The 21,979-nt window shown below is 41.9% G+C and overlaps 2 protein-coding genes across 3 annotated transcripts in view; both read right to left on the reverse strand.

Annotated features, from left to right (window-relative positions):
• The window catches only part of LOC139641172 (protein NLRC3-like), a 107,347-nt gene that overhangs the window by 56,186 nt on the left and 29,182 nt on the right, over window positions 1-21,979 (reverse strand). The window lies entirely within an intron of this gene.
• On the reverse strand, window positions 1,792-21,169 carry LOC139641169 (NACHT, LRR and PYD domains-containing protein 12-like). Of its 2 annotated transcripts, XM_071515439.1 has the most exons (14): window positions 21,112-21,169; window positions 20,003-20,068; window positions 19,167-19,269; window positions 18,941-19,054; window positions 18,527-18,640; window positions 17,123-17,201; window positions 16,707-16,935; window positions 14,650-16,453; window positions 13,574-13,747; window positions 11,611-11,784; window positions 10,376-10,549; window positions 6,337-6,510; window positions 5,411-5,457; window positions 1,792-5,166 (listed from the first exon to the last, which is right to left on the reverse strand). In XM_071515439.1, the coding sequence occupies exons 3-14, from the start codon at window positions 19,253-19,255 to the stop codon at window positions 4,631-4,633; spliced, it is 3,708 nt and encodes a 1,235-aa protein (XP_071371540.1). In that variant the 5' UTR covers window positions 19,256-19,269; window positions 20,003-20,068; window positions 21,112-21,169; the 3' UTR covers window positions 1,792-4,630. The 2 variants fall into 2 exon arrangements, with proteins under 2 accessions (XP_071371540.1, XP_071371541.1); XM_071515440.1 differs by lacking the exon at window positions 11,611-11,784.

Consider the following 21,979-nt stretch of genomic DNA (forward strand, 5'->3'; position numbering starts at 1 on the left):
AAACACAGGTGAAGTTTGTCCATATAACACACAGGGAGGCTGCAGCACAACTCCATAGCAGCCTTCTCCAAAACAACTGAAGTCAGTGGGGACCAGTTCTTCAGAGTTCCAGAAAGACCTACAGTATATTTACACCATCATTTAGTGCAAATCTGAACTACAGCCGATTGATCTGCAACACATAATGGTGTATAGGAGCTCTAAAGAACAGGTCCCCATTGACTTCAGTTGTTTTGGAGAAGGCTGCTACCAAGCTGTGCTGCAGCCTCCCTGTGTGTTATATGGACTAACACATTTCACCTGAGTTTCATCTGGCATGAGGGGGAGGAGATGATGACAGGATTTTCATTTTTGGGTGAACTATTCCTTTAAGTGATTAGAAAACAATTCAATTTGATTCATTTCAATTTAGTTCAGTTCAATTCAAACTGCTTTATTGGAATGAATGTCATAAGAACAATATTTCCCTGTTAAGAATACTGCTGGCGGCATGTTGTAAAAAGTCATTAACTAGCAGTTGGCTGAAGTCAGAAATACCCAGTGAAAACGACTGGAGCGATTCAGTGCATAGTTCATTCATAATAATACATAAACATATTCATATGTAGTATAGTTTGTTTATATAGCACTTTCCAAAACCGAGTTACAGTGCTTTACAAGAAGAAGAATATAGTTTAAAAAGTATGATACATTTTGGGGGGGGGGGGGGGGGGGTCTGGGGCTCCTCCCCCAGAAAAAAAATAGTAATTTAAAACAAATTTCCTGCATTTCTACACCACCTAACCTCTGGATTAAGTCAAGAAACAGCAACCCTGTATAATGTTAACCAAAATGTTAAATTATGTTATATTACTAGATTTCAGCATTGAGGTCCTTACATTCATGATTTTGCATAGGCATACTAAGACACAGAGCCATAGAGATAAAACAGTAGAGGGGAGCTGTCATAGAGAATTCCTATTCTGGAATGGGACCATATGGCAGCCATCTTACCTGGGTCAACTGCTCAGCTGACTGTCATTGGAATCAATGGTGATAGTGCCTTATGCTGCCATTATAATGCTAATATTTTTTTATTGAGACATCACTACTACTTTTTATTTAGCTCACTGTGTGCAAGACAACTGAGACTGTCTGAAATGGAACCAAACATGAGCATTTTTTGTAGTTTGTAGATAAAAAAAATAGCGAAACTATGTTAAGTAATAATGTTTTAAATCATAAAGATTATCTTCTGGAAGTATTTTAATGGTGCATTTACTTTACAGAAACTATGAATCCTTTTTTCAAGAAGACTTTATAATTCTCAGATTTCTTTGGTACTGAGTAGTTGTATTAAGAGTAAATATGAAAATCTGCTTATTTTTTAATGTAAAACCCCCAAATGATCTGTGGTTGTAGCAATAGACAGATGTTGGCAGCAATTAAATATCACCAACACTGAAACACACCTAACAATACACCCAGATAAAATATACAATAAAAGACAAATGTAATGCCATGAAGTGGTTAGTGTGACAGCTCTAAGCCATTTTAAGCAGGTAATAATGGACATAAGTTTTTTATTTTACTTTATTACAATCCATAAAGAAATAATTTCTGTAGATGCCATCATGTAAACAAGTAGACTACTACAGTAAAAACAAACATCTCTACACTTGAATCAACTTAACATCCACAGTAGCCTATACAGATATGCAAATGAATGTCCTCTCTGTCTGCCACCACACGTCACCATGTGTCACTTCCATCATTAAGGAGCGTCTTGGCAGAAACAGCCTGCAATTAATTCAAACAAAATCGGCTCAGTACTGAGTACTATACAAGTACTATACAAATACTATAGAAAACACTTGTGTTATACTTACACTTGTGTTATATCTCTGTGCACAGAGCGTCCCCGTAACCATAGTAACTCACTCTCACTCCTGCCTGCGTGCGCCATGGACTGTGACGCTGCGTGGTGCTTTTAATTGCTCCGGGCAGCGCTCACGCCGGGCAGACGTTCCATCCGGTTTGCTTTCAGATTATTCCGTTTGTCAGTGAATTCCTGCCATTACTTTATTTATTTATTTATACACATATATCTCTTTTAATTTCTAGAAGTTGTTTTTTTTTCTAGGTTCCAATATGTTCCAGAAAACTCCAGTTTGACTTGACAGAAGTTAACGTTGTAGCGTAACCTCTGCTCAGTTTGCATTAGTTATTTCTTCATTCTGAGCGTTGTTGTATTGCAGCCTTTAGGAATATCATTCATTCATTTTTGCACAGATGCTGAAACCCTTGCCTTACTGTAATAAAGGCCTGTATCAGCCAGAACAAATTCAAAGCACAATAAAGTCAATATTTCAAGGTGTTTACTGAGTTGTGTGGTGGTTCTTAAGCTATTATATGCATAGGCTTATAATCAGATCATAATCAGCATATTAACCAGAACACAGAAGTCTGTCTTTCAAGAAAAAGGGATATGAGACGTTTTTAGCCAGATGATGTTTTTAATTCAACATGTTTGAAACTTAAGAATGATGATATGTACAGTAGTAGATTTGTAGGCCTAACATGTTATGCCTATCTTGCATGAATTTAACAATTATTTTCATACAATCAAACAAATTGGGATTCATGTGGATAAATATGAGTGGACAGGAGGCTGAGCGTGAGCAACCATTCTCAATGTGAAAACCATTTCCTTTCACTTTAGTGACTGGTAGCCTATATTCCTTTTTATTTCAATTCCAACCTTGGTGATGAAGCGATATTTTTCACCGGGTCGTCCACGTTTCTACAGCCTGCATGAAACACGGTAAGAACACACGGGGTGAAGTGTCTAAGATGCTTTTAGTCGTCCATCTTGGGAACTGCGGTTGTCTTTTCCTAAGTCCTTATGAATTCTCCTTCACGTCTTTCCTTGACCTCATGACCTTTTCCAAAGAGGTCAAGGAGAAGTGGTTAGGAACAGGAGTCAGGACGTATTTTTTTGACTATTGGACCGCAGCCCCAGTGTCCCCCTACAGACTGACCCTGAGCCTCACAGACTGAACTGAGTCACCTGTGTGTTCAGCTGTAGAGCCTGAGTGTGAGAAGTCATGAGGCTCCAAACGGTTCAGGAGGAACGGGACGGCACTTTGTGGCGTCACGTGTTGCCATGACGACGTCAGACGTCACTATCTCCCGTCAATTAATCAATTTGTAATTTACTCTTTGTTTGCCCTTTTGTCTAAACAGCATTATTAAACTAAAATTAAAAAAATGTTGATGAATAATGTTAAATAGCCATAGGTATATGTTTTGTGACACTGCAAAGTTTATACTGTGCTAATGGATGTAGAAAATACTCTTCAGTCTACTAGAGGTTAACCTGCACTACATCATTACAATATGTAAAATATGTAAAAAAAAAAAAAGAAACAGTAGGAGGCACGTTGAAAGCAAACGGTATAGTTTTCTTTCAGCTGGATTCACTTTGTCCGTTTGCCTCATGAAAAGAGTTAAGTGTTCCTAATATTTTGTCCAGTCTGTGTACATGTCCACATGTCACCAGAGGGGTCAGAGGTCAGAGGTCAGCAACCTGTCACATGACAAGCAGCTGCTGATCTCACTGAGCTAGAAGCAGCTGAGAAGCTTCATCCATCACATTATTTATATCAGAGTTGAAACTGCTGATGATAACTGTGTGTGTGTGTGTGTGTGTGTGTGTGTGTGTGTGTGTGTGTGTGTGTGTGTGTGTGTTGGTCCCTCCCTGTCCCTCAGAGTCAGAGTCTATCTGCCCCCTAGTGGCCGTTAGGAGACTTTCACTCTCTCACAGTTGAAACTGCTTGTTGGAAAAGATGAAGACCAAACAATGTTCATTTAGGAGAAACTTTCATTCTGACAAACAATTACAGAAAACTAGATAGAAGTTTATATCTTGGAATGATGAGATGACAATAAAATACCAAATGTTGCTACAGAAACATATTTCAACCTGTCAATCATCAACAACAGACTCTAAGATGAACAACCATAACTTGATTCTGTCTGGTTTCATTTCTCATTCATTTCATTTTCACAGTAAAATGTCCATGTTCTTGTTGTTAAAACCCAGTTCAGTTACCCAACACACACAATACACTCTATTTAGTAAAGAGTGTGTGTGTGTGTGTGTGTGTGTGCGTCTGTGTGTGTCTGTGTGCGCGTGTGTGTGTGTCTGTGTGTGTGTGCGCGCGTCTGTGTGTGTGCGCGTGTGTGTGTGTGTCTGTGTGTGTCTGTTTGCGCGTGTGTGTGTGTCTGTGTGTGTGTGTGTCTGTGTGTGTGTGCGCGCGTGTGTGTGTGTGTATATGTGTGTGTGTGCGCGTGTGTGTGTGTGTGTGTGTGTGTGTGTGCGCGCGTGTCTGTGTGTCTGTGCGCGTGTGTGTCTGTGTGTGTGTGTGTGTCTGTGTGTCTGTGTGTGTGTGTGTGTGTCTGTGTGTGTGTGTGTGTATGTGTGTGTATATGTGTGTGTGTGTGTATGTGTGTGTATATGTGTGTGTGTGTGCGCGCGCGCGTGTCTGTGTGTGTGTGTGTGTGTGTGTGTGTGTGATCCTGTACAGAGTGAACCATCATCTCAGCAGCTGTCTTTGGTCAGCAGTGTGAATGTTTCTCTCTCCCTCCTCTATCTGACAAGAGACACTGAGGGACCAGACCCAGACCAGAACCTAAACCCAGGATAGAGTGGTTCAGTGAATGTGGCGTGGAAGCTGTGGATGTGGATCAGTGTGTCAGAGGAAACTCTGTAGAAGGACAGAGAGCCAGCAGGCCAGTCCAGATACACTGCTACTCTGTTAGAGTGAGAGGAGGAGAGGGGAGGTATGACTGTTTCTCTGTTATTGTGACAGGCAGAGTAACTGTTACCAAAGCAGCTCAGACTCCAGGACTTTTCATTCCCTCCAATCCTGCAGTCAGCACCCACTCCTCTCCTACTGATTCCTCTGTAAGTCACTCCTATCTCAACCCCTCCTTTCCTCTCGACCTCCCAGTAACAGCGACCAGTCAGACCATTTCTACACAGCAGCTGTTCCCTGTAGTCAAATCTCTCTGGGTGATCAGGATATGGCTGCTCCTCTCTCACCCTCGTCACCTTTCTGTTGTCTTCAGACAGGAAGAGCTTTCTGTGTGCTGTGTTTGGGTCCAGTGTGAGTTCACAGGCATCTGATGAGAGAACAAGACTCAATACAGCAGCAGCTTCTCATCTAATACACCTGTTGTGTTTATTATCGGTTGATTTATTAACAGATTGACTGTTCATTTCTTCAGTTTCATGATGACACATTTTGTCAGCCATCTTTCTTCAGAGTAGGATTTGAATGAATAGATGTCACACATGAGCTTTCTATTTAAATAGAAACTGAATGTGCTGCTTTGTTTTCATGAATCAAACTAAATACACACTTACACTTCCTCAGACCTGGTTTCAACCACCGCACTGCATCATGGTCCAACCTGGGGGGGGGGGGGGGGTAAATAAAGTCAGACAGCATAATCTCTTTGATAATGAACAAATAACCTTCATAACCTTCCATATGAGTGATTTTCCAGACGCCGTCACTCATATCCTCCATTCAACATTAAACAATATTCCTCAGCTTCTCAGCAGCTCCGTTCACACTGAATTTATGAATCAGAGTGAATGTTCATATGTTGGTACAGACTGGAGCAGAGCGGAGTAAAACCACCAGACCGAGTCTGTACGGTAACAGGAGTCACTCCACTCCTGTCAATAATGTCTGTAACCATAGAAACGTTTACCGCAGACCAATATGGCGGCTCCCATCGCCTGTGTTTTCAGTCTACTGGACACCAGTAACACCAGTAACCAGAGGCGTCAGTTTGTCCATCAGATTTTAATAAACCTCCACCGACAGCGGCGTGGTTTTCTCTTCTTCCACCTCATGAACTTGATACTTTAAAGAGACGCAACATTTGGCCTCAAGACACAGAACTGGTGGAGCAGCTGCAGTGTTGAGGAAACAGACTGATAGAAAATGTGAGAACGTCTCAACTCTTCCCTCCGTCTCTTTCAAATTAACGACGATAAAGTTACGTAACGTAACGAGCGGCCGTCCGGTCCGGTTCCGGTTCACGCTACTCGGACCGACCGGATCCGCTCTCGGATTCGGTATCGACACCCGAACGTTTCGGGTAGCGAGTTCGGTCGTAGAAAGCTTCGCTCTCCTTAATAACCGAACCGTGTGTGAACCGAACGGGACGAAGCTCCGATGAGGAGCGACGGCTGTATTTAGCCGCGGTGCGGACGCAGCCGGTCTGACAGAGAAAATGTGTGTGACTCTCAGCCTTCTAGCGGACGTGGCCTCTCCGTACCTGAGAGAGTCCGGTCTCCGGTGTGGATCCTCCGGTCCAGCAGAGAGCAGCTTCACTCCTGAGGCTCCTGGATGATTGTAGCTCAGGTCCAGCTCTCTCAGATGGGAGGGGTTGGAGCTCAGAGCTGAGGCCAGAGAAGCACAGCCTTCCTCTGTGAGCAGACAGCCTGACAGCCTGCACACACACACACACACACACACACACACACACACACACACACACACACACACACACACACACACACACACACACACACAGACACACACACACAGAGAGAGACACAGAGAGAGACACAGAGAGAGACACAGAGAGAGAGAGACACATACACACACGCAGAGAGAGAGAGAGAGACACACACAAACACACACACACAGAGACAGAGAGAGACACACACACAGAGAGAGACACAGAGAGACACACACACAGACACACACACACACACACAGAGACACAAACACACACACACACACAGACACACACAGAGAGAGACACACACACAGACACACACACAGAGAGACACAGAGAGAGAGAGACACATACACACACGAAGAGAGAGAGAGTGAGACACACAGAGAGAGAGACACACATACACACACGCAGAGAGAGAGAGAGAGAGACACACACACACGCACACACACACACACACACACACAGAGACACACACACAGAGAGACACACACACACAGAGACACACACAGAGAGAGACACACACACAGAGAGAGACACACACACAAAGAGAGAGAGAGAGACACACACACAAAGAGAGAGACACACACAGAGAGAGACAAACACACAGAGAGACACACACACACACATACAGAGACACACACAGAGAGAGACACACACAGAGAGAGAGAGAGAGAGACACACACACACACAGAGAGAGAGAGAGACACACACAGACACAGAGAGAGAAACACGCACACACACACAGAGACACACAGAGACACACACACAAAGAGAGAGACACACACACACACACACACACACACACACAGCAACATATTGTTACATTTTCTTCAGTGATGTATAGTTTGTAGTGCTGATGTGGTGATTAAACAATATTGATAATTATCTTGATTACATTTTCCTGGATTTCAAAATAAAAGCAGCTTGATAATTTTCAATAATATTGATCACAGCAGAGTTTCTCTCTTCAAACATAATTCTGGTTCTTTTCAACCTGGACCTTGTTTTCCTAGTTTTAGTCATGAAGATTGATGGATTCAACATCTCATCACTTCCTTCACTGTAGAGTTTTACGTAGCTTCAGTTAAATTAATATTCCACTTAGTTTCAACATGAAGTTATTTATTTGAGAAGCAGAATATAATCTACTGACCAAGACCAGATGCTGCTGGACCAGTTTGTCGTTCAGATTTTTACTTCCCATTCATTTGAATGGAAACTGCCATTGAACACGTTGGTGAACAGATTCAACAGCAGATCCTGCTGCTGTGATTTTTAATTGACGTTTGGTCCGACTATTTAGTTGAAAGGATGGGGTCGCACACGATGGAAAGTTACTTTGTTAAGCACTTATTTTATTTCATAACAGGACGTTTTCGGCCCTCCGGCTTTCATCAGTGTCTGATAGTAACTCATCTTTTTCCTCTATATGTAGGGAAACTTAATTGTCACAGGTGTGTGGAAAGACACAGGTGATGTCATCATCTCAACATGATCTTGGTACAACATTGAATCAACAAAATAAGAGGCTTCAAAGTATTTCATACATGCAGACACCACTTTCAAAACACCTCTACCATTTTGACATGAAGGATCTAATCCCCATAATAAGAATCATTATGTGAAGGTCTTGCTTTGTAAGTCCCTGGTGTTAAACTAAACTCAAACATGTGGTTCCTGATGTCACCACCAGGGGGCATTGGTGTTATTTACATTGTTAAACGTGTACAAAAAACATGTCGTCCATGTCGCCCTTTAAGATTATACAAAATATCAGAAAACAATATATATACTGTATATGTCAAAAAACGATGGATGTCTGAAGACATCAGGTGGTCAGCCGTTCATAAATCAGACATACCAACAGTCTCTAAGTTTAAACATTCGGCTACTATATTCACACTGGAGCCCGACCTCAAGAGTCGTTCATTCATAAAAACACCGTCAGATTGCATTCCTCCTTTAACCCATTAGGATGCAATGCATTTAAGGTATGTATCCAGAAACATTCCCTTTTCAATAAGGCATTTTCCTTGTTCCCCCCTCTGCCATTCAACCTTACTTTCTCAATGCCTGCACATCTGAAGTCCTCCAATCTGTGTCCTTTATTTAAAAAGTGTCTGGCAGCTGGGGATGTGATGTCTCCTCTCCTGATGCTACTGCTATGTTCCTGAAGTCTGACGTTAAGCTTCCGTGAGCTTTGACCCACATAGTATTTATTGCATTTACAAAAGAAAAGATATATAACATTGGTAGTGTTGCATGTGATGAGTGATTTTATCGTGTATTCCTTAGCGGTATGTTGATTGATAAACCTGTTGGTTTTCACCATATTATTACAGGAAGTACATGATCTGCACATTCTTTTCAACTTATATGATCTAATAACTGGATACCGCACCGAACAGTCTGAGCCCAGCGGCCGTACTACGATTACATGTACTGCTATTTAGAACCAAACAGCATCTTTACTGACAGAAGAGAACACAGCGGAGGGATACCATGTAGGAGAGATAGCTCCTGTTTGGGAGACCGGATCTACTTTATTTTTAAATACTCATTTTAGTGTGAACCAAGAACAGAAATGCAATGTAACTGCGGACCAGTTGCTGCTTTATTGCCTTCCAGCAGGATCTGTTGTTGAATCTGTTCACCAACGAGTTCAATGTCAGTTTTCAGGAGGTTTTCTCCTCATTCAAACTCTACAAACTGGTCCAGCTGCATCTGGTCCTGGTCAGTAGTTTATATTCTGGTCTTCATGGCGGTCAGGTGCTGAATAACCCCCATGTTAAAACTAAGTGGAGTATTGCTTTAAACAGGAGCGCTGCTGTCCAACACACACACACAGCAAACACACTCTCCGGCAGCTGGAGCCAAAAGTGATTAAAACACAGAAACACTCTGCAGTGAAACGTCTTTAAACAGCTGCCACTGAACACTTATGATGTTTCACTTATAATCGTCCATTTGATATTTTTTAGGTTGCTCACACACTTCCTTGTTTACTTCACTGGCTGCTGGTTTTCTGCTGCGTTCAGGTCAAACTGGAAGAAGAACGGCTTCACTGCTTTGTTTCATTATTCTTATTTAAATATTATATGAGGTTATAGTGTTGAAAATAAGACTGAGAAACCATTTCACTCCCGCTTTTTATTATTATTATTATTATTATTATTATTATTATTATTATTATTATAATCCTTATTTTAGTTTTATTCTGGCAGTAAAGAAGTGTTTTAAATGAAAGTTGACTGATCTATTCAACTTTTATTCAGGAGCTAAATTAACCCTTTAAACTCAGAAATAGTGATTTTACATATTGTGATAAAACTCAACATCTCCTGATATGAACATTTTTATTGTAATAACGTTTTCAGCTTCATCACCCAGCACAAATAGTTTGTTATTTCTTGTTTATTTTGAGCTTTTGCAGCTTTTGAACAGGTTTTCTGAAAAACAGATCGTAGCTCTCAGTGGAAACTCTTTGTTTAAAAACAGTTACATGTTGGATTTTCTCATTAATAAACTGCTCTGAAATCAGTTATAATAACACAAAAACTGTCTCCAATATTAACAGCTGACCCCAGGATCAGGTTTGTGTTTTAATTTCAGTTCTGGACTCAGTTTGACAGAATCTGACTTTACTTCAGGTTTCACCAACAGAGGCAGTGAGGAGAGAAATAATGAAATATTCTCTCAGAGGAGAGAAAGTAGAGCTGAATGTTGGTTTCTCAGCTGCTTTCAAAAACCACATCAGCAGGAAAATGACAGTTCAGGCATTTTCTCTGACATTAATGTGCATGTAAAGCAGAATGTAAATGGTCTGTTGAACAGTAACAGTGATCCTGACCTGAGAGTCTCCAGTCTGCAGTGTGGACTCTCCAGTCCAGCAGAGAGCAGCTTCAGTCCTGAATCCTGCAGGTCGTTGTTACTCAGGTCCAGCTCTCTCAGACTAGAGGACTGGGAGCTGAGACCTGAGGCCAGAGCTTCACAGCTTCTCTCTGACAGCTGACACACACTCAGCCTGAAGGACAAGAAGACATGTGGAAATGTTACTCTGTTATATTTAATGTCATTATTGTATTATTTCTACTGACAGACTGTATTGATGAGGCCCTGGTCTAAAGCAGGTCCCAGTGTGTTTGCATGGTGCTGTATACTGAGCTGACTGGAGCACTAACACTGACAGGGAAACTGGTTTGATTCCCACTGGGCCGCCCATGCTAACAATGTATTCACACATGGTGCTGTAAGGGGATTGGATCAATAAATCCACCAAATGGCACATGCTTTGTTACGCTGCACAACGAGCCATAAAAAAAGAAAAAAAAGTGGATATAAATTAGGAAACACTTTAAAAACAAGTGGATTTAAATAATAATATCAAATAGAAACATGAGAAACAAGATGAAGAAGTGAGGAGAGACAAAAAAGATGACACAAAATGACACAAAAGCAAGTCAATAAAAGTGTGTTTTACAAAGAGTTTTAAAGATGATAGTGAACCTGCAGCCTCAGTCCCTCAGGAAGGCTTTCCACAGTCTGGAAGCCCTGAGGACTAAAGTGAAACCACCTTCAGTGTTGAGTCTGGACTGAGGGAAAGTCAGGAGGACCTGAAGATCTCAGCTGGCTCTCAGCTCACAGGGAACTAAGAGCTCCACAGTGTAATTCAGGACCAAACTAGCCTGCTTTAAATGTGTTCAGTGACATTTTAATATGAATTCTCTATCTAACTGGTAACCAGAGGACAGATGTTAAAACTGGGCAGATGATGATGTCACCTTCCCACTGGTTAAAATCTAGCTGCTCTATTCTGAAGCAGCTGGAGATGTGACAGTGAATTATGGCTGAGAGGAACAGAGAGAGGTGCAGTAATCTAATGACAGCATATCAGAGCATGGATGGTCTTCTCTCAGTCACTGAGCTTCACTGCTGTGTATATGAAGCTGGATCAATAAAACTCAAATCCTCATGTAAAACCTGCAGGGCGACCTTTGCAGATTCAGGAATCCTGTTTTGAGAGAACGGACCTTAGTTTGGAGAAATGTGTCGAATCAACTGAGAAAAACTGTAAACTGATTTTACCTGAGAGTCTCCAGTCTGCAGTGTGGACTCTCCAGTCCAGCAGAGAGCAGCTTCAGTCCTGAATCCTGCAGGTTGGTTTTACACAGGTCCAGCTCTCTCAGGTGGGAGGGGTTGGACTTCAGAGCTGAGACCAGAGAAGCACAGCAGCTCTCCATCAACCTGCAGCCACTCAATCTGAATAAAGAACAAAGCATGTAGCTATAAAATAAAATATTCCTGAATGCTTTCAACAATCCAGTGTTTCATAATCCAATGGATTTCAGCATGTTGTCAGTGTGGATCAGCATCATGTCGGCCTTATAGAGTCTTTCCATCTGAAACCAGACAGGCTGTCACACCTCTGTCTCAGGATTGGTCCATTTTCCTTGAACACATTCTGTAACCGACCAGATGAATAAATCTGCAGTTTGGGCCCTGAATGCCAAGTAGTTTAAAATAATCTACTGTATTGGGACAATATTTTCAGATGACAGTTTCTCTGGAGGAGATAATTGTGATAAAAAGCAGAATGAGTTGGATGGGGAACTTAACTCTAACTTAACCCTAACTGAACCCCAACTGAAACCGTACCAACTACGATTATGAAAGACAATGTTCATGTTAACATAAAATAATGGGAATAACAATATTAGTTAATAGAATAACATATGGTGAGAAGTCTCACTGGATTAGGTTTTAATTTTATTTGAGAACTAAACTCATCCAATGAAAAGAAATGTTATGGAGTTGATTATGTTAAAATCTGGATGAAGGAATTTTTTTTATTTTCGGGTAAATCAATCTGCCCTCCACTGACTCAAATCATAGGGTAGCAGCAAACTCAGAAATGCTGCTTCACTAACTCCCAATCTCCCTGCTTCAAACTGTTCTTTATAAATTAGAATAGAATGAAATACTACTTTATTAATCCCCATGGGGAAATGCATCTTCTGCATTTAACTCATCCAAACAGCCCATACACAAACACACAGCCATAAGCTGGAGAGGCCTGAGGGCACAATGGCAGGAGCTTGCATCTGATCTTGACTCTGAACCCTCCGGTTGCCAGCTGTCATTTTGCCAGATTTTTGTGCCATCTGGCCAGGGATTCGAACCAGCAACCTTCGGACTACTAGTCTGCTTCTCTAACCTCTGGGCTACCTACCGCCCAAGTTGCCCACCTATTATTTCTACCAGCCCACCCTAATATAGCAGGCTAAAACCGGCCCTGACCCAAACCGTCTCTACCGGAGCAAGAGATGAGAGTGAATCACAGATTTTGGGGGTTTTATCAAGTCCAGGAAGCGACACAACCCAAGGTTCTACCAGAGTTCACATCCCTTTAAGTCTGTGGAAACACCTACAAAGAGCAACGCCTCTGGTGTCCGAAGTGCATTTTACATCAAAATATGCATTAAAATTGGAGTTATGATAGAACAACTAGTTTTTACCATGAAGGAATTTCATCAGGAAGATAAAATGCTGCACACATTAACTCCATACCATCATGCTTAAACTGTGAAAGATACCAGAGTGTACTAATATGGACACATGTGACTTTTTATCCCTGAAGATACACAAAAGAAAATATCTTTAATACATTGTGTATCCATAGTTGGATCAATACCTTGGTGATTATGTCTCTATACGTTCTGGGTAATTACCACAATAAAAGTCTGGTGTTGAATTCCTTTATTGCCTCCAACACTCTCACATCAAAGTTTTGCCCCCAATAGATGGAGGCCATTTTGGAGCCATTTGGACTCCTGTATCTTTAAAACTATGGAGAATATCATCAACAAAGTCCATCGTTATTAATTTGAATACAAAAGGATTGTGTGAAAACAACATGAGGAATTTGAGATCTAAGCCTCTAAAACCAGATCCTGTCTGATTTCAGATGGATCGACTCTATACAGACGTCCTCAAATTACAATATTCATATAATATTCATATCAGCACATTATTAAATATGATGTCTGACCTGAGAGTCTCCAGTCTGCAGTGTGGACTCTCCAGTCCAGCAGAGAGCAGCTTCAGTCCTGAATCCTGCAGGTTGGTGTCAATCAGGTCCAGCTCTGTCAGATGGGAGGGGTTGGACTTCAGAGCTGAGACCAGGACTTCACAGTGAGTCTCTGACAAGCTGCAGCCACTCAATCTGAATAAAGAATAAAGATTATTATAAAGAATTACAGACTTAATGTAAAATGAGAGATTATCAAAGCAGAGTTTATACAAAACATATACAGCATACTACTACTACTACTCCTATTACTACTACTACTACTAATAATAATAACAATAACAATAATAATAATAATAATGACAATAATTTGTATTATAGAATTTGAAATTTCCCAAAAGTGTTTAATGTATAATATAGTCAGAAAACAAACAGAAAAAAATACATAAATGCAATTATATGAAAGCATTTCTGTAAAAAAAAAGTGTTTAAAAAAAGAATGAAAAATGATAGAGATTTCAGCCTGAGCTCCACAGGCAGTTCAGTTCAACTTCTGGTAAAACAACTCAGTAAAACAGCCTGACACCATTAGAGTCCGGATTCACCACAGATTTGGTTGGGGTTTAGTTACTTTTAAGGTTTTCAACCTACAGCATTAGATTCCAACTTTCCCAGTCGTATTTCCCACTTTGTCGGCTCGTTCATGTCGCTCTCTGTAATTCTGATATTTCTGACATGAGCTGAAGGCAGGAGAAGACGAGGGGAATCTTTCATAGATATTACACAAATAAAGAGTTGAACTAGACTAAAGAATGAAACTCAAGAAACAACCGATCTGTTAGATCAGTAACTGGGATGTGAAACTGAACCTGGAACAGTAATGACTTTACTCTGTTACAGGAAAAAGTAATGTGATTACAGTGACACATTACTCTGTAACGTGTTACGCCCAACACTGTGTACCACTGCTATGTAGAACAACAGTTAATAGTGTGTATGTTTGAGGAACTATAGATCTTTCTTGTAATTCTGATGGTGTCAGGTATGAAGGTCGCTCTACACTGTTCTATACTGTTGGTATTCACATCAGGACTAACCGAGCCTTCCTGCAGTTCCTCACAGCTGGGATCAGTCTCCGTCGTCCCTCCTCTGATGTGTTGTAGGCCTCCAGGTCCAACACATCCAGAACCTCCTCTGACATCTGCAGCATGTAGGCCAGAGCTGAGCAGTGGATCTCAGTGAGTTTCTTCTCTGATCTGGTGTCTGACTTCAGGAACTGTTGGATCTCCTGATGTACTGACTGGTCGTTCATCTCCATCAAACAGTGGAAGATGTTGATGCTTCTGTCAGGAGAGGTATCATCAGTGTTCATCTCCTTCAGGTTGCTGATGGCTCTCTGGATGCTTTCTGGTCTGCTCTCTGTCTGACCCAGCAGGCCTCCTAAGAGTCTCTGGCTGGACTCCAGTGAGAGGCCATGAAGGAAGCGGACAAAGAGGTCCAGGTGGCCATTTTTACTCTTCAGGGATTTGAACATGGCTGTCTTCAGGAAGACATCCAGGGATTGTTTACTCTCTTCAGATCTACCTTTTTTTCTATGTCTTCTATCTTCTCCCAGGAATGTCTTCTCTTCCCTGTTTGTGTAACAGTGGAACATGTAGACAGCAGCCAGAAACTCCTGAATGCTCAGATGGACAAAGGAGAACATCTTGTCCTGGTACAGCCCACACTCCTCTTTAAAGATCTGTGTGAACACTCCTGAGTACACTGAGGCTGCTCTGATATCAATGCCACACTCTGTCAGGTCGGCTTCATAGAAGATCAGGTTGCCTTTCTCCAGCTGCTCAAAAGCCAGTTTTCCCAGAGAGAGAATCATCATCCTGCTCTCTGTATTCCAGTGTGGATCTGTCTCAGCTCTCTCATGATACTTGACGTTCTGCAGTTTGGACTGAACCAGCAGGAAGTGGATGTACATCTCAGTCAGGGTCTTGGGCAGGTCTCCTCTCTCACTGGGTTTCAACACATGCTCCAGAACTGTAGCAGTGATCCAGCAGAAGACTGGGATGTGGCACATGATGTGGAGGCTTCGTGAAGTCTTGATGTGGGAGATAATTCCTCTGGCCTGCTCCTTATCTCTGAATCTCTTCCTGAAGTACTCCTCCTTCTGTGGGTCAGTGAAGCCTCTCACCTCTGTCACCATGTCAACGCACTCAGGAGGGATCTGATTGGCTGCTGCAGGTCGTGTGGTTATCCAGAGGCGAGCAGAGGGAAGCAGTTTCCCCTTGATGAGGTTTGTCAGCAGCACATCCACTGAGGTCGACTCTGTAACATCAGTCAGGATCTCGTTGTTCTGGAAGTCCAGAGGAAGTCGACACTCATCCAGACCGTCAAAGATGAACACAACCTGGAACTTGTCAAACCTGCAGATTCCTGCTTCTTTGGTCTCAATAAAGAAGCGATGAAGAAGTTCCACCAAGCTGTACTTTTTCCCTTTCAGCAGATTCAGCTCTCTGAAAGTGAATGGAAATGTGAACTGTATATCCTGGTTGGCTTTGTCTTCAGCCCAGTCCAGAGTGAACTTCTGTGTTAAGACTGTTTTCCCAATGCCAGCCACTCCCTTTGTCATCAATGTTCTGGTTGGTTTGTCTCTTCCAGGTAAGGGTTTAAAGATGTCTTCACATTTGATTGTTGTTTCTGGTCTCGCTGGTTTCCTGGATGCTGTTTCAATCAGTCTGACCTCATGTTCATCATTGACCTCTCCACTCCCTCCCTCTGTGATGTAAAGCTCGGTGTAGATCTGCTTCAGAAGTGTTGGGTTTCCTGCTTTAGCAATCCCCTCAAACACACACTGAAACTTCTGCTTCAGACTGGATTTGAGTTGATGTTGACACGCAGTAGGAGTTTCTGAATGAACAAACAAAAAACGAAATCAATTAATGGATTTCAGTGTGGATGTATATATTTTTCCACTCCATGATATCTATTCAGCTCATCAGTAGAGGACAAACATGTTCTGACTGTGTGCAGCCCAAAATAATTGTACAGATATGATGCAGATGTGTTCAGCATATTTACAGCAGAGTTTGGAAATGTAAACATCTCTCATTTTCCACCATTTCCTCTTTCCATCATGTTAAACCTGTTAAAAGCCTCTTACTGCTCTGCAGAGAGTCAGCCAGCTCCTCCTGCTTCATTCTCCTCAGGAAGTGCAGTGTGATCTGCAGAAAAGCCTCTCTGCTGCTCCTCCTCTGCTCTTCCTCCTCACCGTCCACCACCTCCTCATCCTCCCTCTGCCTCTCTGAGCATTCTGGGTAATCTGGACTCAGAACCCTGTGGAACCTTTTCAGCTCGTTCTTCACAAAAGTGACAATGTTCTCCTCAAGAAGCTGGAACAGAATATTGCATAGATTAAAGTTTCATATTAAAATCATGGAACACAACATCAAATCCATCTTGCAGGGTTTGAAAGCCCACTGGTCTACAGAGTGCAGCATGGAGACTATAATGACCAGAATGGCTGTTTTGCATTTTCTTTGTAGCTGAAGTAAAATGTGTTGTTGTACATTTACACACCATAAATATGGAGTCCAGGTCTGTTTGATGCTCCTGGGCAGACTGACCGCTGGGAACCTCTGACCTCTCCTTGTGGACTCTGTGGAGAAAACATTAAGTATTAGGTCTCCAGATAACACACACACACACACACACACACACACACTGGCGCCTACACCATTAGGCAAGTTAGGCAGACGCCCCTCCACTTGGAAATTAGGAGGGCCCCTCTACTTTTAACCCCTTTTAAAAGTCAAAATTTTGTAAAAATCTAATATTTAATCTTCAATCTCTCAATCTAAGTGAAATATCTGCTCTGTCTGCAGTTAGATAGCATAGTTGCATTTGGATTGCTGCACCCCCTTTCCAACCCAAGTGGTATATTCCAACCTGCGCTTTGTCTGCACTGCGTACCACAGACGATGGGACGATGCAGTCGTGAATGGAGTGACAGCAGCAGAATTGTTTGAACCATGAAATAACAGCTAACATTGCACATGCACATTGTGACCTTCATTTATCTAGCTAGCTAACAGCTGTTGTTTTTTTCAGAGTAAGCTTGTCGTGTTCTGTGTGCCGAAGGTCTCGGTCTTTCTCTCTGAAACTGTGTATATCATTTGGAAAGCTGTCTAGTAAAGTGAGATGTTTTCAACAGATTATTGAAGATGATAGGCTGCTGTTAGCAGTGTCAGCACAGCAGAGCAACAGGTAGGATGCCAAAGCAAAAGGAGAGTGTTAGAGAAAAAAAGAACTATGATATTCAAAATGAATTAACTAACCCTAACACAAACCCCCCACCCTGTTCGGATTTTGCACATTTACACAAAGTTAGGCACCCATGCACACACACGCACACACACACACACACACACACACACACACACACACACACACACACACACACACACACACACACACACACTCAGGTTGTTAAAGGTGTTGTGTTCTGTCATGATGAATCCTGGCAGAAACACAAGGTGAACTCCACTGTAAATGTTTCTCTGGAGTGTCTTTCCCAAAGCAGGTCGTAGCACTAAGTATATCTTCAAGTCATTCTTCAAGACATTCGTTCATTTCATGAAGCTTTCCTGAAAAAACTCTCAACTCCAGCAGCACATGAAATGTGTCGTTCATCTAGTCGTGAGACTTCAAGCGTCTCTTTGCAGGAGCGGTGAAGGTGAGATCCTACAGCAGACAGACTGTCCAACCTAAACTCTGAGCTCCACAACATCAAAACCATTAGAGGCATTTCCTTTTGTCCCGAACCTTACTGTCAAAATATATAAATAATAAATAAATAATGTTTTGAAAGAGGAAACTAAATCAACAGAGTATGAAGGGCCGGACCAATTCTATATCTCATGACTTGATTCCTCTTCTCAGGAGAGATGGATAACAACAAACTCATCTGTTTTAAATTCTTACCTTTGCTCAGCAGAGTGCTGTCCATCTTTGAACTCAATAAAGCGACCAATAGACTGATCACTCTTCATGGACACACAGCTGGGTTCAGGGGAGTCTGGTCTCTCCTGCTGGATCCTGATAGAAACAGGATTGACAAAAGAAGGGCAGTTTGAACCTGAAGTGAAGCAGGATTTTGACTCCAGTTCAAATCCCAGAACCAGATAGAAAATCTGTGAGAGGAGAGTGAATGAGAAACGTTCTCCTCTTCCCCAACAGCTGCTATTGTAGCTGACAAACTTTCTCTACATGAAAAAGGTTAAAAACAAGAGCAATGTTACATATTATTGTTAATATCTTACTCCTCTTCAGAGGGGATTTGTTCTTTATAATGTTTTGTTAATGCTAACATTATATAGTGACATTATGTTGACTTACGTTGTTTCAGAAGAATGTTTATCTTTAAAATGTATAGTTCTCTTCATAGACCGGTCGCTCTTCATGGACACACAGCTGGGTTCAGGGGAGTCTGGTCTCTCCTGCTGGACTGGGCTTCAACACAACAGAGACAGAGCTTTTACTCTGAATAATGATGCTGTAATGATTTCACTGCTGAGCTCTGAGATGGAGAACAGTCATGGACAGTTAGAGATCCTCATCTTACCTCTTAGCTTTGGTCCGGCTGTCATGTTCCCCAGACAGAGTGGTTTCAGAGGGAGGGAGCCCCTCCTCTCTCTCCTCAGACTGACTCATAGTAGAGCCAACACCTTTACACAAACACACCCGACATGCTGTTAGCTGGACTGATTCATTACAACAAGGTTTCATTACAGGATAGATCACTTCTGCTGTTGGGATCATTCCTGACTGTAAAATGATAAATACACACTGAGTGTTGGATTCAACAGATTTTACTGAGATCAGACTCAGATTACTTACTTACTGACTCAGATTTTATCAGGACAATATGAAACAGTGAACCCAGTATTGTGTATTGAACCATCAGCTGAATGTATGAATGTAGAAAACAGCAGGAAGACCTGCTCTCTCCAACAGATGAACTGAGCAGGTTTATACAGACAGGAGGATTTTTCAGCCTTGGGGACGACTGAGACTTTAAAGGTTCAAAAGGTTTTAGTGTGAAAGGGAGTGAACCTCAGTTTTGTGGAGGTTGTAGTGTTTTGTACACAGTGTATCAACAGAGACACAACATGTATCTGAGCTTTCACACTAGTTCTGACACTTCCTGCATATTTCACCAATGCAGTGAGTTGAGATTACAACCTAACTAGAGTTTATCAGGCTTCCACTAAAAGTCACAAATAAAACAAATGTTCTTTATGGCCACAAAGAGAACAGATGTTGGATATTACGGCACTATGAACGCCATCTGCAAACAGCAGGTGATTTGAAAGACTTTAGCAGCTTGTCTTACAACAGTCGACTATACAGTCACATCATACAATGTCAGCCGGTGTATTCATCAAACAGTAATGTTACCTTGGAAGATGTTTGCCTGGTGAATTCACATCCAGAGACGTTCTGCCTTCATCTGTAGAGGAAACACTGACAGAGAAGACGCTGCTTATTCTCCTTCCTCACTTCTGGGTGTCTGTGTTCATTTGATCTGAGGCTGCTGTCACTTCCTCATAACTTCACTATCAAAGTCTAGAAACATCAGTCTGACACTAAACCGGTCTAACCTGAGGCCAGAAACCAGGTCTGAGGCACAGAAATCACAGATCAGGTGATGCAGTTCTACTGTGTGTCCACCAGATGGAGACATTAACCACATCATCTACAGTGAACTAAACAGCAGACCAGCACACACAGATGTCATGATGGAGGAGGAGAAATTTATATCGCTTTAAAATTCAATGACAGAGCGAGAATGAGAGTGTGGATCTAAAATCTGTCTGACGTCACACAAAATGAAACGTTTCCTGCCGAGGTGGAGCACGTGACAGGAAGTTCAACTCTTCTGTTTGAGTTTTTACTGTCTTTTGATGACATTGTTTTACTTTGCACTTTATTTTCTGTGACATTTCTCGTATTTTAACGTCTGTATTGTTTTATCTTTCATATTTGTCTTCCTTGGCCCGGTCTGCCTTGAAGCAGCAAGTCAGTGAAAGCAGCCTGGTTAAATAAGTAAATATAAGACATGAAAAGATAGTTTCCACAACATCATTAATGTTGAACTAGTGTGATAAACCTTATTTGAACTGGTGTTTTTGTTAAGAAATGGTCAGAAAGCCTCCTGTTAGCATCGCTGGCTGCTAGTGAGAGTCAAAGGGAACTGAAGGTTTTTCCCTCAAACCTGCAGGCAGAAAGCAACACAACTAATTACTAACTACTTCTACTTTTATTTGAACACGAACACACTAACACTAACATGTTGGAAAACCGTTAGAAGAGCGTTGAGTTGTGTTTTGAAGCTACACATCCGGTTTGCACACAGAAAAAACCTTTAACGGCTGAGTTGTAGATTTCCTCTTGTTCTAGTCTAAATAAGCTAACGGCAGGCGGTAACAGTCACATAAAAGATCTGCTGATAGAGTCAGGAAAGGAAAATACACTGAAACTGTCATGGAAACTGATGTTTACAATACCTTTTGGTGGAGAAAATTATCTGCGACACGACGAGAAGTGAAAGTGAAACTAAGAGAGTGAGCGAGAGGGAGGGGGCGGGCAGAGAGAGACAGAGAGAGACAGAGAGAGAAAGAGAGAGAGGGAGAGAGACAGAGAGACACACACGCAGAGAGATACAGACAGAGAGAGAGAGAGAGAGACGCAGAGAGAGAGAGAGAGACAGACAGAGAGAGGGAGAGAGAGAGAGGTGTGGCCTGGTTTGATCCAGGAAATATCAATGTCTCTGTTCCTGTATTAAATCTAAAGCTTCTTTCCACAGCATGTTTTGGTCTAAACTGACGAGGCTGAATCTGTTCTAGTCTAACTGAACCTGCCATCTAAACAATGTGAATTATTACATGCACTGCAGTTCTAGTGGTGTGTATTGGTTTGGCTGCTCCATTGATTTTCAATGGGGTGAAATGTTTCCAAACAGATATGAGATTAGTTGTAATTATAGTTCCATTTCACAGCGACCTGCGATGTTTAATCTGATGAGGCTAACAGACCAACTGTGTGTGTGTGTGTGTGTGTGTGTGTGTGTGTGTGTGTGTGTGTGTGTGTGTGAGAGTGTGTGTGTGTGTGTGTGTGTGTGTGTGTGTGTGTTGGTCCCTCCCTGTCCCTCAGAGTCAGAGTCTATCTGCCCCCTAGTGGCCGTTAGGAGACTTTCACTCTCTCACAGTTGAAACTGCTTGTTGAAAAAGATGAAGACCAAACAATGTTCATTTAGGAGAAACTTTCATTCTGACAAACAATTACAGAAAACTAGATAGAAGTTTATATCTTGGAATGATGAGATGACAATAAAATACCAAATGTTGCTACAGAAAGATATTTCAACATGTCAAT

This window comes from Centroberyx affinis, unplaced genomic scaffold, assembly GCF_046629955.1.
Source record: "Centroberyx affinis isolate AG114_WGS23_722 - 3 ecotype Tasmania unplaced genomic scaffold, CSIRO-AGI_Caff_v1 ptg000351l_1, whole genome shotgun sequence".
NCBI classification, from domain to species: Eukaryota; Metazoa; Chordata; class Actinopteri; order Beryciformes; family Berycidae; genus Centroberyx; species Centroberyx affinis.